General features: G+C 33.0%; 1 protein-coding gene across 1 annotated transcript; it reads right to left on the reverse strand.

Annotated features, from left to right (window-relative positions):
• Positions 1–4,605: 4,605 nt before the first annotated feature.
• Positions 4,606–10,959, reverse strand: LOC106768202 (receptor-like serine/threonine-protein kinase SD1-8). The gene is made up of 7 exons (XM_014653197.2): positions 9,535–10,959; positions 6,312–6,467; positions 6,031–6,221; positions 5,714–5,924; positions 5,393–5,630; positions 5,160–5,310; positions 4,606–5,051 (listed from the first exon to the last, which is right to left on the reverse strand). Exons 1-7 carry the CDS (start codon positions 10,826–10,828, stop codon positions 4,740–4,742), a joined length of 2,553 nt encoding a protein of 850 aa, XP_014508683.1. The 5' UTR covers positions 10,829–10,959; the 3' UTR covers positions 4,606–4,739.
• Positions 10,960–14,989: the final 4,030 nt, after the last annotated feature.

The following is a 14,989-nucleotide window of genomic DNA, read 5'->3' on the forward strand; positions in this document are numbered from 1 at the left end:
GTTAAGGCTAGAACTTTCAAGATTAAGGCCAATCAACCCCAACCCACTTTGTCACCAAGGTTAGGCTCATTTTACATGTGTTTAAAGGTTGTAAAGACGGTTTCTTAAGTAGTTGTAGGCCCTTCATTAGGGTAGATGGTTGTCATCTAAAAACAGCATACAGTGGTCAATTGTTAGTGGCAGTTGAAGAGACCCTAATGACCAGTATTTTCCATTAGCTTTTGTTGTGGTTGAAAATGAATGCAAAGACACTTGGAGGTGGTTTTTCACAAGACTGTTGGCTGATATTGAGGACATTGATTGTTAATGTTAGGTATTTATTTCGAATCAACAAAAGGTTAATTTTCAAATTTTATTACTTAAGTTAATTTCATATAATTTTGATTATTTAACAAAAGATTAATATTCTTTGCAAGGATTAAGGACAGTGATTGACGAGATTTTGAATAGGGTGGAGCATAGGTTCTATTCTAGGCATTTAACAATTACAAGAAGAAATTTGGTAAAAGGGCTATCATTAGAGACCTTATGATGGGGCTCCAAAGGCAACATTTTATCAGGACTGGGAAAAAATGGGTGAGTTGAAGAATATTAGGAATGATGCTTATAATTGGTTACTTGTAATTCCAACAAAATTTTGGTGTAAACATGCATTCAGTAGTTATCTTAGATGTGATGTCTTGATCAATAATTTATTTGAGTAGTTTAATATTATAATTTTACTAGCAAGAGACAAACCTATCATTACTATGATGAAATGGATTAGGTCATACATTATGTGTAGGTTTGCAACACTAAGAGAAAAGGTAAAAACATATCCTAGAAGTGTTATGCCTAAACCAAGAAAAAAGGTTGATAGGGAAGTCGAAAAGAGTGACAATTGGATTCCTGTGTGGGCAGGGGATGCAAAGTTTAAGGTCACTCACGAGTTCACAGTGGACAAGTTTGTAGTTGACCTAAATAACCATACATGCAGTTGTTACTTTTGGAATTTGGTGGGCATACCTTGCAAACATGGTGTGGCTACAATTTATTATAAAATAAAGAACCGTGAAGATTATGTTCATCCATATTATAAGAAACATGCTTATGAAAGTTGTTAAGGGTCTCAAATTATTCCAATCAATGGAAAAAAAACTGTGGTCTAAAAGTAATTATCCAGCACTACTTCCATCCATTTATAAAACATCACTTGGGAGGCCTAAAAAGCTAAGAAGAAAGGAAGCCGATGAATATGTCAACCATACAAAGTTGTCAAAGAAAAATAGTGTTATGAAGTGTAGCAGTTGTAATTAATATTGACATAATGTTAGAAGCTATAGAAAGGGAAAGTAAACCAGAAAGTTATAACTTAGTATTATGTTATTTTCATCTTCTGCTATATACACGATATGGAATCTAATTACCTTACTCCATTGAAAGACCACCAAGTGAGTGGAGGTAGGAACTCTATAGAACCATCAGTTAAAAGAGGGAGATCTGCATCAACAACAGAAGTAGGAAGAAGATCTACTTCTGCACCAAGTAAAGAAGCTGGTAGAACACCAACAAGAACATCTACAAGAAGCATAGCTGCACAAGTTTTAGGATCTCAAGCAAGTAGCAACACAACCTTGGGACAACCTATGTGATGTAGTTCACTTTTTTGTAGTTATTTGACCCACTTAGGAACAAATTAGCAATGGGTACAGTTATTGTTGACTTGTTTTTCGTCATGTAGTACCACATGTATAGTTCATTAAATTGTATTTAATTGAATTTCATAGGGACCACTTGAACGATGCAGTGTATTTATTGTTTTTAATGCTAAGGCTTATTGGTACCCTACCACTTATTTTATTGTTAGGGACCACTTGTAATAATTGTATAGGTTGCTCTGAAATAGGCTTTTCCCTTTTATCTGGTTCTACACCATATTGCACTTTAATGGCTAGTGAGTTCCTGGCTCATTGAACCTCCAGGACTTAACTCAGGGTCTGGTGCCAAAATTGTTTAACCTTATGTATGCTGTGTTAATGAGGTATTTATGTTACAGATTTTATGTTACGGACATTGAAAATTACATTATTCAATTATACATGTTACATGCTGAGATAAATTACTTACTGAATCTTCCCATCTGCAACTTGAGAGATTGACAATGTAAAAGGCATATTTGGTCTCCTCTTTCAAAACTTTTGCTTAGAACTAACTTGTTTGGAGTGCAACCAATCCATAAAATTGATTTCTGTCAGCTAAATTCACGGTATATCTTATTTACAACAATGCAACGGAAAATATAACCACATACAAACATAATATATCAGTTCTAAAAGAGTCAGAAATCAATCCAAGAAAGCATGCGGTCAATGAGAAAGCCTAATTTTATTTTCCAAAATTCTGTGTCAAGTAGTTAAACTAAATCAATCCAAGGCTGAATTGCTTATTTGGAGTCAAAAAAGGATTCAGAATTGAAAAACAAGTGAAATTACTCATTGGCACTCTTTATTTTTCTACTTTTTTTCCTCTTTTCTATTCCCATCTAGATGTTAAAAGAGAATAATGGCCTGAAAAAAAAAAAAGGAGCTACAAACAATGTACGTAAAAGAACAAGTTTAGTATATTCTTCATTTTTTGCTGGTTGATGCTTGGATATTGGAGATGCATATATTCTTATGAGGTCGTTATAGTCCTTCATCATGGTGCAGAATGAAAATATGAATAATTTGGTTAATTTATGAAAATAAGATATATTAATTTGATTATGTGCAGGAAGCTGAAGATAAAGCAAAGGAGTTGATGAGATTATGTAATATAAAATGGTAATATGTACTCACTCTGATCTTGGTAGGAGGATTTGTTATTCAAACATTTTGCTTCTTCTAAATATGCATCATGATGATCCACCTGAAATTCTTTTGGTAATAGTTGTTGTTATATTAAATGCAGAATAAATTTTAAAGTAACAAGTGAGATGAAAAGGAAGAAATAATCTGAATATTATTATAAGGACCTTTGGTACAGCCATTTTACTTAAATGAAACTGGAAAAAACTGACGTAATGTTTGGAGTCCAAAATCGGTGTTTTGGTGTAGCTTGGTGCTGTCAAAGTTTGTCATCTAAAAAGGATAGTCCAGGTCCAATTTTGATCTTTTTTTTTTTTTTATTTCTTTTTTAAGTTTGTGGTTGATGTAGTCAGTATTATAAGTGTTTAAGAACTTCTGAAAAAAATAGATCAAAAGCACAAATATAATCAAAAGCACACAATGTTCTAAGATTAACCAATTTGAACGTTTTAGTAACATCACTGTTACAATCAAAACATTACTGTTATAACACAATATTACAATTCTAATTAAATTAATCTTTGACAAAAACATGATAAAAAACAAAAACATGATAAAAAACATCATTGTTAATACTCAGGACAAAACAAACATCACCACTATAAACTTTTATTTGTTCTTATAATTCCCACTCATTCTTCTTCGTTAGGTCCAAAATAACTGTCTTCTTCAAAACAAACTTTATCTTCTTTAGTTTTTGTTTATAAAATTGTTTTAATTTCAAATTATGCTTTATCGACCCATTTAATATAGTTACAATGTGAATTACTATACAATAAAAATTACAAACCATTAATAAAAACTTTATCGGTATAAGTAAAACAATTTCTCACTTATAGTCTAATTTCTATATTTCAAAAATAATTCTCCTTTGTTCTTCAAAGTAATTGCCTTCACAACAATAATCTTTCCTCTAACTGTGAATTTTGATATTAACTGTGAAGACGATGCACATGTTTACAACATTCTTAAACCAATACTCCTTCGCCTGAAATCAAATATACTATTGTCAGATATCATTTTACTACAATAATAATTTCAAAAGTAAATTACATACATCGTCAAACCCTATATCCTCAATCCCTCCCTTTATTCCCACGAAAACGAAACATCAACTTCAATATCTTCTAGAAGAAGACCAACTCCAACTCGAACCTTTTCCTCTTTGGATTTCTTCCAAGGTTAAATGTCGATTTCGTGTTTCGCAAACCGCACACCAAGCACACATCTAATCGCACAGCTTAGGTGATATGTTTCGGTTAAAGTAAAGAACTAAAAAAAACCCTAATTTAAGATTAAAACAAACTAACTTTCAATCTCAAAAAAACATCCAAAAATTGTACACATGTCATCACACACGTAACACACCATTAACCAGATCATACAAAATTAATGTCATTGGTGTTCGAAGACTAAATCTTACAGTTTTATTAAGAAAGAAGATGAAAATGAAACAAAATTTCAAAAAAGAACTAAAACTAAAAACACATTATAGAACCAAAAACATATTTAACTTTAAAAACGAATACACTATGTCTTAATTCACAGTTTCCAAAAGGCACAAACTTAGTAAAAATGGAAAGTGATAGATTCATAGGATCAAAGAGTACATTCGGATAAGCCTAAAATCTAAGGTAAATATTATAAATGCATTGGTTCAATAATAGTGAATATAAGATATGAGGATTTGATGGTATAAAACAATTATGTAATCTTTTTTTGTTAAGAGAGCTCGATAACAGCAACGAAAAGTACCTTAAACTATATAACATCTCTAATATACATAAAAAACAAGATCATATTATACCTCAAAAACACTGCAACTATCAAAGAAGGGATTCTCCTTGTTTAAACTTTTAAGAAAAAATAAAGTGATTATACTGGTGTGCTAGCTAGATGAGGTCACGTTCTTTTCTACCTAGCATCTATCATTGTGACAGTGACTTGGTTCACAGTGCATGATTCTTCTAGTTTACTTGAAGAAGATTCAGTTTCCGTAGGATTTCTTCCTAGACAAAACCCTGGGTTTTTGGGTTGTGACATTGATGCAGTATCACTACTCAGCATCAACACCACTGAAGACATTGTCGGCCTGTCTTCTGCACGCTCTTGCACGCATAAGAGACCCACTTGTATGCATCTATGAACTTCTGCTGCTGAATATGATGTGTCAATAGACGAATCACTCAGTTCCAATGCATTTCCTTCCATCCACAACTTCCACGCCTACAGTACAACAAACCACAATCACTTGTTTCTTATCAAACAGGCCATTATATTAGAAACAAACAACAAACGTACTACGAAAAGAGTAACAGCAACACTTGCACATACATGCCCTAGAAGATTCAATTCTTTGTTTGCCAAATAGAATCCTCTGTTCTTTTTTCCACTTACTATCTCCAGCACAAGAACCCCAAAACTAAAAACATCAGATTTTACTGAAAAGACTCCATCCATAGCATATTCAGGGGACATGTACCCACTGCATACAAAAATTTGTAAATGGTAAAATATCACAATGTTTGTTATGTCTGTGTGTGTGTGAGATTTTACTTGGTACTCACTATGTTCCAACAATTCTCATCGTATTTGCTTCTATCTGATCTGTGCCAAAAATTCTAGCCATACCAAAATCTGATATCTTTGGGTTCATCTCTTTGTCAAGTAGAATGTTGCTTGCCTTGAGATCCCTGTGTATGATCCTAAATCTGGAATCTTGGTGCAAATACAGAAGCCCTCTGGCAATGCCACATATAATGTTGAAGCGCATTTGCCAGTCAAGTGAGGATTTTTTTGCTTTATCTGGATCATTGTGGTTATAATCAATATATTATGTGTTTGAAATTTGAATACAAATTATGAATCAGAATGTTGAAATGACCCACCAAACAAAATTGCATCAAGGCTTCTATTTTCCATGTACTCATACACCAGCATCTTCTCGTCCATCTGAATGCTGCAACCAAGCAAACGAACTAGATTTCGATGCTGAAGCTTGACAATCAACTTAACCTCATTCTTGAACTCCTCAATTCCTTGGCCAGAATTTTTTGATAATCTCTTCACAGCAATGTGCTGACCTTCCTTCAACCTGCCCTGGTATAAACACAATTATTCCAGTCATGCATTTTCACGGATCATATCATAATTCATTAGTGAATTCAAGGACTTGTTTAAGGCGACATCTATTAAAACTGCTTACTTTGTAAACACTACCAAAGCCTCCTTGTCCAAGTTTATTTTCTTCAGAGAAGTTGTTTGTAGCCATTGTTATGGTGCTAAAATCAAACAGTGGCAACTCTATGTCGTCCATGTTACTTTCACCGGACTGTTCTCTGTTACTTGATAACACTCCCTCATTCATTAACAAATCCTGACTTCTTTCCGAAAAACCTGATTTTGAAACAAAAACCATAACATATCATCATACTGCAATAGTTGCAATCTGCACTACCATGTGGGACAGTAACTGTGCATCATCACCTCTTTTTTCTGTCTTCCATTTCAATACACGTTGCAATTTCCTCTTCTTCCACAAGATAAAAATTCCAGATGCCAATACTATAAAACCTGCAACACCAACTACAATGCCTATATCCTTTACTGTATTACTTGTCTTGCCAGCATCACCTTCTACCCCTATAAGTCATCAGACAAACAGCTTTTTTAGTTCAGAGATCCACTTTACATTTGATCTGGTTAATGAAAAGTTATAGCTTTCCAAAATCATGTTGAGGAAGTTCAAAGTAAATAAAAAAACAAACAAGCTTTCCAATCATTGGTTTCATCAGAAATCTCTTATGGTTTCACATATATAGTATATAAACTCTCCCACCCCTATGAAAAATCACATCATCACATTCATCTTCCTTGCATGGAATTTATGCAACAAACGGATGTGATATGATATAGTTTTTTTCATAATTTAATTTGGGAATTTGGACTTTCCCATTTGAGGAAGATCTGCAACTTTATGAAGTTACCTACTCCCACCAAAATGGATTAAAAATTCCCATTTGGCTGCAACCAATCCTTTACAATCTCATGGTCCACCAATAAGATGATTCAAACGTTTTTTCCCTGTCATTTATTAACCTTCCTTTCCTTTTGTCAAATTTGAACAGCAACATGCTTGGTCTTGATAAGCTAAGATGTCACTTCGCCACCACAGTGATCATGTTTTTAATGCGAGTAGTCACATTATGGGCCAGAATTACGACTACATACAACACCACTGCTTAATTCAGTTTCAACAGGTGTAAATATTAAAAACGATTTCCTTCAAAATAAATGCAAACTCCTTTTCTCTACTCATCGTCTTATATTAAGTAGTTGTACATTTATTTATCGATTATAATAATTTTGCGTGTAAGTTATTTAAAAAAACTGAGTTAACGGTATAATAAAAAACGCAAATTTATAAACTTTCAAAAATACAAATATAAAAGAATTTTTGTCAGAAGAGACAATTAAAAAAAAAAAAAAGAGGTGTGGCCTCATGAAACCTTAAAGTCAAAAAGGGTGGGCCACATCCTTGTCATAGAGAGACAAAATTTAATATATTTAAATTCAGAAAAAGTGATTGAACAAAAAAAAGAAGAAGAAACGAAAGCACTTAAGTGGCCCACAGAACTTTGAATAGATCCTTTAATTATTGAGTTAATTTGATTAACTCACGCAACAAATCATGCAGTTCAGCACTTATTTTTCTTCTGGGCACACATAATCTAATCCAACTTTGGCTGCGTCATCAACCTTTTTTATTTTCTCTTAAAGTAGTTCATCCTTGTTGGTTTGTGAGAATAAAAGGTGGTGAAACAAAAATCATTCATCATCAATTGTTTTATTTTTTTCGCACAAAGAAGAAAAGGAAAAACAAATCAATTGTCAATCTAATCTAAAGAAAACAACATCAAATCTAAGTTTTGAAATGTTTCTAACCATGTTCTGTGTTCTTTATTTTTATTTCTATGACTTTGATCTTATGTAAGACCTACTTCTAATTTTAAGATCTTTCAAATACTCTAATGATAATTACTTATAAGATCTATGTTAAGACTTTTGTAAACAATTATTTCAAATTTTAAGAATGAAAAACAAATAAAATATTTCATAGATAAAATTAACCATGTTTTACACAATTTTCTTAAGAATATGTGAAAACATAAACCCTTTAAACTGTCCATAAGTGGAAATTAAAGTAAAATATTATCACTTCCACTTTGCAATGTGTGATTTTCAAGGATTTTACACAAAGAATTTAGATATAAGAAGCAAAACAATTTCATTAAATTGTTTAATCACTTATTGAATATTTTAATGCACTTATTACTGAAAAATGATCATGTTAATTATTTATTTAGGGTAAAAATGAAAAAAGAGTTTCTTCATAATTTATTTTTACTTATGAAAAAAGCTTTGAGTGAGGACCCTTGACCAAAAACACATCACAAAATCTTTCAAGAATAATTTTTGGTGCCTTGGGTTCCTTATGTGGAAGTATTAGGAAAACTCTATAGACACATAATAAATTTTCTGGTCACCAATGCATCTACCACAGATGGTGAGAATAAGTATTGCGAAGTATTGACTACTGTGTGTGACTCACTGCCACCGCGACACATGTAACATATACAATCATAAGATTCCCATTGCTCATATGTGTCAAACGAGGGTCACAAATATCTAAATTCTACATATACTCATTTAACTATCAAGTTTTTAATTTATAAAAAAATCATCTAATCAATTCCGTGTCTTGTGAAAGTGTGAACATTAAAAATTAAATTTATATTAAACAGTTAAATTAGTTAAAATTTAAATAACCATTCCTAGGTAACAAAAAATAGGGTAAAAAATATACTTGAAAGCAATGGGACTAAGACATTAAAGAGCACGTGTAGCAGGTACAGGCTATCGACAACTAAACTGTTTCGTTGTCTTTCTTTTTGTTTGCTTCCTTCTCAGTTAAAAACAGTCCTCCATTTTCAAATTGATGCTGTCATTTGAATAATTACTTTCGAAGACAAAAGTCAATCTGCTAACCTATTTTGCTTTTCTTTTCTTGTTTGTTTGTGAATCTGCTAATGTTCTCTGGGATAAAAATCATTAAATTAAACATCTAAAACCAGTTTCTACTTCTAGAATCTGATATTCCTCTATAATATTTCATCCATCTTAAGTTACTTCATAAGAAGGTTACTCTTTGCAAAAGTTATTATAGTTTAATGTTAGAATAGGTTTTCACGTTTGAACATGACAGATAAGTACTGCTAAACTGCTATAGCTCTATAAAGGTAAGGCGTGCATGTCAAAGGAGTTCTATTCCCGTCTTTTCATACTTGAAAAATATTCTCTTTACTCATTCAACATCTAATGATGCTGAGGACCCTGAACCCTTCCACTCCACTAATTTGTAATTTGGTGCAGTTCTAAAATTCTCATAAGTGCAGTGTTTACTACACACCCATTTCTGTTGACTTGTTTTTCTCAATGCGTGTAAATATGCTCCTATTTCACTATGTGTTTTTGGTTAGACACTGTAGTAATCAACGGTTCAAATTGAAAAAAAAAGAAGAAAGAAACTAAAATTAAAACAAAAATAACAATTTTTATCAAATTCAAACGACCAAATGCATATGCCCTGTTTTTTCTACATGAACATGAAACAGAGAAAACGCAGAATCAGAATTCAGTAAGAACATACCTACATCAGAAGCCGCCAATCTGACATAAAGATCTTGCCCTCCAGAAGGGTAGCTTCTGACGTCCAAGAGCTCCCCGACCCACATCACGCACCCACTGCCTCCGTTACTAATCTCAATATTGGCATAAGCAGTGCACGAACAATTCCTCTGGCACAAATCCCCGCACTCCACCAGCCCCATGCTTCTGTTCACGAACACTGACGTTGTATCAGGCAACTTAACATTCTGCATATGCAGAAACCTGTCACTCCCACACGCCAATCCCGTGTTCCTCACACACCCACCAGACCCATCTCGCAAATTCCACGCCTGCTGGTTCCTGGGGCGGAACCCTGTGATGCACTGACACACCGGCGATTCGTTCGTGTCGCAGACTCCGTAGGGACCGCACTCTCTGTAGTTGTCGCATTGGTCTTTGGGAGCGTACCAGAATTTGTTCCAAACCTGGGTGCTTTCTATCCACGTGAGGCGTTGGAGTTCCCCGACAGAGCTCACAGAGAGTCTCGAGAACAAGGAGTGGTTCGCAATTGAGAATGTGTAGTATACTTGGTGGTCATCCGCAAAGAACGAAAACTTAATGGAATCGGTGACGGGATGCATCTCGGGCACCCCGCTGAATCTGTCGCCATTCCAAGGTCCACTACGGTAGATTATCCGGTCCTTGTTCCAGAGGAATATTTCCGGCAGGCCACGGTAATCTAGCTTGAAGGAAAAATCCCCGCTTGAAGGGTCTTGGTTTGTGCTCCAGGAGGTTATGTGTTTCTCCATGCCCGTGTCGAAGTTCCAACCTAGTTTCATGCCGGGTAACAAGGTATCTGTCGGGTAATCGAAGCTCTGCCAGAGGAACCTTGTGGGGTCATTCTCGTTTTCTTCACGAAGAACCAGGTTCCCGGAATCCAAGAGCTGAAGAACTGGGTTGGTTATTGTTGTTGTGTGATTGGAGGACCAGACAGGTTTTTGGGATTGGTTTACGATGATGAGGTTTCCATTGTCGTCTATTTTGAGAAAAGCGTTGGAATTTTGAAGTGGGGTGTCACGATTTGCCACCCAGACGACAGTTTTATCTGTATGGTGGATGGTTTTGTACCATATGGCCAAGTACCAGGTGGAATTGGTGTAGGAAAAGAAACCAAACTCGAAAATTGCAGTTGGGGAGAGGAGGGTTTGGTTGGTTTGGAGGGATTGGGATTTTGTTAAGGTATCTGTGGAGATGGAAAGTGTGGGAAAGAGAGTGAAAAAAGTGGTGAAGAAGCATAAAAGGAAGAATGTAAGGAGGTCAGTGGAACCTCCCATGTTTGGAGAGTTGAAGGTAAATTTAAGGTACTTGAGACAAAAGTTGCAGTGCCTCAACTATTTATTCTTCTTTTCGGTTTGACAGACAACACTCTTTATTTCTTCATGGATCTTATTTGGTCTCCCTTTTTTCTTTTTCAAAAGCTTTTACCAATATTTTTCAAAATCCGTCGTCACCTTTATTTATTTATGCATATTCCTACTTAGGTTATCTTCATTTATGGGCTTTCAACCAATTTGGGTTTCATGTTCCTATCTGTGCCTCTGGAACCAGAACCCCCTTTTTAATTGGGAATTGTTAATTGCACCTCTTTTTTCGGTTTTTTACAAATCTCACTTAATTTACTTTCAAAATTATTGGGTCTGATTTTAAATTAATTATCAAAAGGATTAAGACGTGACTTTGTTTTGTGGAAGTCGTGAAATTCATGTGCCACTTCTTAATATATTGAAATAATACTCATGAAAGGTGATTTTCTTGAAGATCAAATTTAATTAATCTCAAAGCAAAATCATTACGAAAGTAGGCAACTTTTATTAGAAATTATGTTCAAGTAAAGTTGTATTCAGGTTTTACAACTTTTGTTAAAAATAATGTTTAATTGAAGTCGTTGATGGTTTCTGTTAAAATCATGTTGAGTTAAAATTGTGATACTAGTTGATAACTTCTGTTTAAAAATATGATCAATTGAAGTTATACCTTGGTAACATCAATGTAAATCCAATTTCAAGTGAAATTAAGCCACTTGTTGGCAATTTCTGTTGTGTAAATAATCTTTAGCTGAAGTCATGACAAAGATTGACGAAATCCATTTTAAAATAATTCAACTAAAGTCATGGACATGATAAAAGACTTCAATATTAATGACATTTCACGACTTTGGTTTTGCAAATTTAATGTTTACTTAGTTATGAATTGTTGGAAGATAATTCGTTACAATAACAAAAAAGTTCATTACTCAAATTAAAATAATAATAAAGTTAAAGATATAAATCTTAATATAAATATTTTTTTGTCATTGGTCAATATAGTGATAGAGAATTCATATGTGAGATGAAGTCTCACAATGTGATCTTCATGTTTGTCTTTTGGGCTGCTATTATTGGCAGTGATGGAAGGGTGGAGGTGGCAGCTCATCATCATCAGCAGCAGTGTTGCCTTCATTAACATTATTGTCACCTTCATCAATCGTGGCTTGGGATGACATTTTGGGACGATAGTATCCCATGAATGATGTGGGATTGAATGCATACTAGGGTGTTAATTCAAAAGTTTCGAACATATTTGGCAGACCAGAGAAAATATCTCATTGACTAGGAAAAATGTTATATGTGAATACTTTGGTATGGTGACTAAAAAGACATGTTTTGATGATGATCCATGTTTGTGAACATTAGAGTTTGGTGTATACCATATAAACTAAACTGACCAACTATTACTAATGAACCTGTTAACCATAAAAAGAAGATAAAACATCTTGATATCGAGGTTAAGGGTCTGGTGGAATGTCACTCTATGGGAAGAGATGGAAATTAGTCATAAATAGAAAAGAAGCACACAAGTCAATCTTTTAGTAATTTAACTTACATCGTCATTAGATGTGTTGGTTTGGAAGCAATATGTAGTGGATTATAAGACTAAAGTATAATTGTATATAAGGTGTGGTGTTACACAAATGGTCGATACCCATGAACAAAGTACTTTGAATGAGTTGAGTGTATCAATCATTTTAAATCAGTTATCATATGTTTGCTCTCCCTCTCAAATCTCCTTTATGAAGGTGATTTAAATTTAAAGGTTGAACGAGAATAATTTTTCGAAAGCCAAACATGACATATTAACCTTATGGAATTCAATTGTGGTGAAACAAATAAGAGGAACGCAGATTCGACAGACTATAGGAACCTCAAAATTAATCAACAGAGTGAACTCATCCTTGGTATAAGGAGTCTAGAGGAACTACATTAATTTCATACATATTAGATGAAAATATTTTTTAAAAAGTGAAAGAAAAGTTTGATTGAGAACCTCCTTATGACTCACACTATGTTGGTAGGGTGATTTTATTGGAGTGTGTGTACAAAACCCCATCTCTTGTAGCAATCTCTTTGGCTATTAAGGAATTAATAGATGAAGTCTTAATGTATTCTTATGCATAACACTGTAATAGAAGCATGCACCCTTCAATGTTTTTTCGAGAAATTCTAACTCTGTTATCTAAAGCATGATATAAGAATGTCAAAGTCGCACAGTCCTTATCAATTTGTGCTCTAGTAAAGGCAACATTTAGAAGAACAATACCTCAGTTTGTTAAAAAAGGAACAAAGATCAAATGCATGCTACAAAGAGGACATTAATATTATGAAGATATTACTGCTATTTTGAGAAAAAAAATGAAATGCAATCTGCAATATGTCGTGTGAAAAGATCATTTGACAAAAATTTAGAAATTGTTATTCAAGAGATTGTCACTTCGCAACTAGGATGCTACCATACGTCAGACATTGTTAAATTAAAGGAATCATGGTGTGATTGTGGTGAGTTCCAAGTTCTTTAGTTACTTTGTTCTCATGTGTTTGTAGTTTGTTCTTTTTGTCATTTACAAATATCGACATGTGTTGTCCTTATATACAACCTCTTCAATATTTTCAAGTCTTGTGAAGTCTAATTCCATCCAATTCAAAATGAAGACTATTGGTCTACTTACACTAGACCACGTTATGTCACCCATAAAGAAGACCAACAATTAACCGTATTTGTAATGAAATTGATGAGCCAACTCCTAACAAACCTAAAAAGTGTTGTCGAAATGAAAGGCACAATAGAACCAACTATCCATATAAAGAACCATGATGATATGCTTCACTTGTAATTTAAATCTTTAATAGATGTCTTACTTTTCCATTCAATTTTTCTATAATTTTTATACATATTATCATCTAACATTCAAAATTAAAAAATTTAACTCCTAAATTTATTATACAAATTATCATCTAACATTCAAAATTGAAAAATAATGAAGGCAATACTTATACAATCACCAAAAAAAATTTTAGCCAAGTCCTCACATGGAACCTGCTCGGAATGGACTAAACTAAAGTCGTTGCATGAGTGCATGACTTCAATTTAACTTTAACTGAATGGAACACTCAAGTTGTCAACAAAAACCAAGTTTTTTTAGGTAGAACTCACCAACCACATGCACAACTTTAGTGGAAATTGAATTTAGGTTGTTGTTGCCAACCTCTTCCACAACTTTAATTGAACATATTTTTAGGCAGAAGTCACCAACCAGTGTCACGACTTCAGCTGAACATTTTTTACACAGAAGTTGCCAACATGTGTCACAACTTCAATTGAAATTGGATTTAGGAAAAAGTCACAAACCCTAGGTATTACTTCAATTGATCATATTTTTAAACAAAAGTCGATAACCAATGTTACAACTTCGATTCAACATGATTTCTGTAAAAGTCATCAAATGTTGCTATGACTTCAATTGAACATTATTGTTAACAGAAGTCGCCAAACCTAGATATGACTTTATGTGGATGTGATTTTTTTTTTTTTTTACAAAAGTCGTCTAATTCAATAACAACTTTTCTTTAAAGTTAATTATCATAGTTAATTAAGCTTAATTTATTTGAAAATTGCCTTTCTCAAATACAACTTTAATATTATGGAGAAATTATACATAAATTTCACAATTTTCTCAAAGCGAAATCGCGACCATAAGGTTCGACTTAGTACTTTTAGTAATTAATTTAAAATCAAACCCAAATTCATAATTTCAAAAATAAATTAACTGAAATTTATTAAAAAAATATTTTACATCAATTCATTGGAAAAATTCTTCTATCAACAAATCAATAAATTATCCGAACCAAACAATAAATATAACTATAACATTAAAAAAAATTTTATAAATAGAACTTTTCACAACAATGTAATTACATGCATATTTTAATTACTTCTATATAACTCATTATCGCCATATTAATTATAATTAGTGAAAATATTTTAAAATTTAGAGAGAAAAAAATCAAATTTAAAAAGTGATTAAGTTTCAAAAAATCATTTAAAAAATAAAATTAATTAAATAACTTAACTTTATAAAAGAATAATATTTTCATCTCAATTTTATTCATTATTTAAGTAAA

This window comes from Vigna radiata, chromosome 7 (assembly GCF_000741045.1).
Source record: "Vigna radiata var. radiata cultivar VC1973A chromosome 7, Vradiata_ver6, whole genome shotgun sequence".
Taxonomy (NCBI): domain Eukaryota; kingdom Viridiplantae; phylum Streptophyta; class Magnoliopsida; order Fabales; family Fabaceae; genus Vigna; species Vigna radiata.

What these genes read in the sequence shown, in the direction of transcription:
- LOC106768202 (XM_014653197.2), bottom strand. Translation starts at nt 10,828, where the DNA reads ATGGGAGGTTCCACTGACCTCCTTACATTCTTCCTTTTATGCTTCTTC. An exon ending in ATGGAAGACAGAAAAAAGAG is followed by an intron (nt 6,222 to 6,311) that starts GTGATGATGCAC and finishes TTTCAAAATCAG; the next exon opens with GTTTTTCGGAAAGAAGTCAG. An exon ending in CCTTGATGCAATTTTGTTTG is followed by an intron (nt 5,631 to 5,713) that starts GTGGGTCATTTC and finishes ACAATGATCCAG; the next exon opens with ATAAAGCAAAAAAATCCTCA.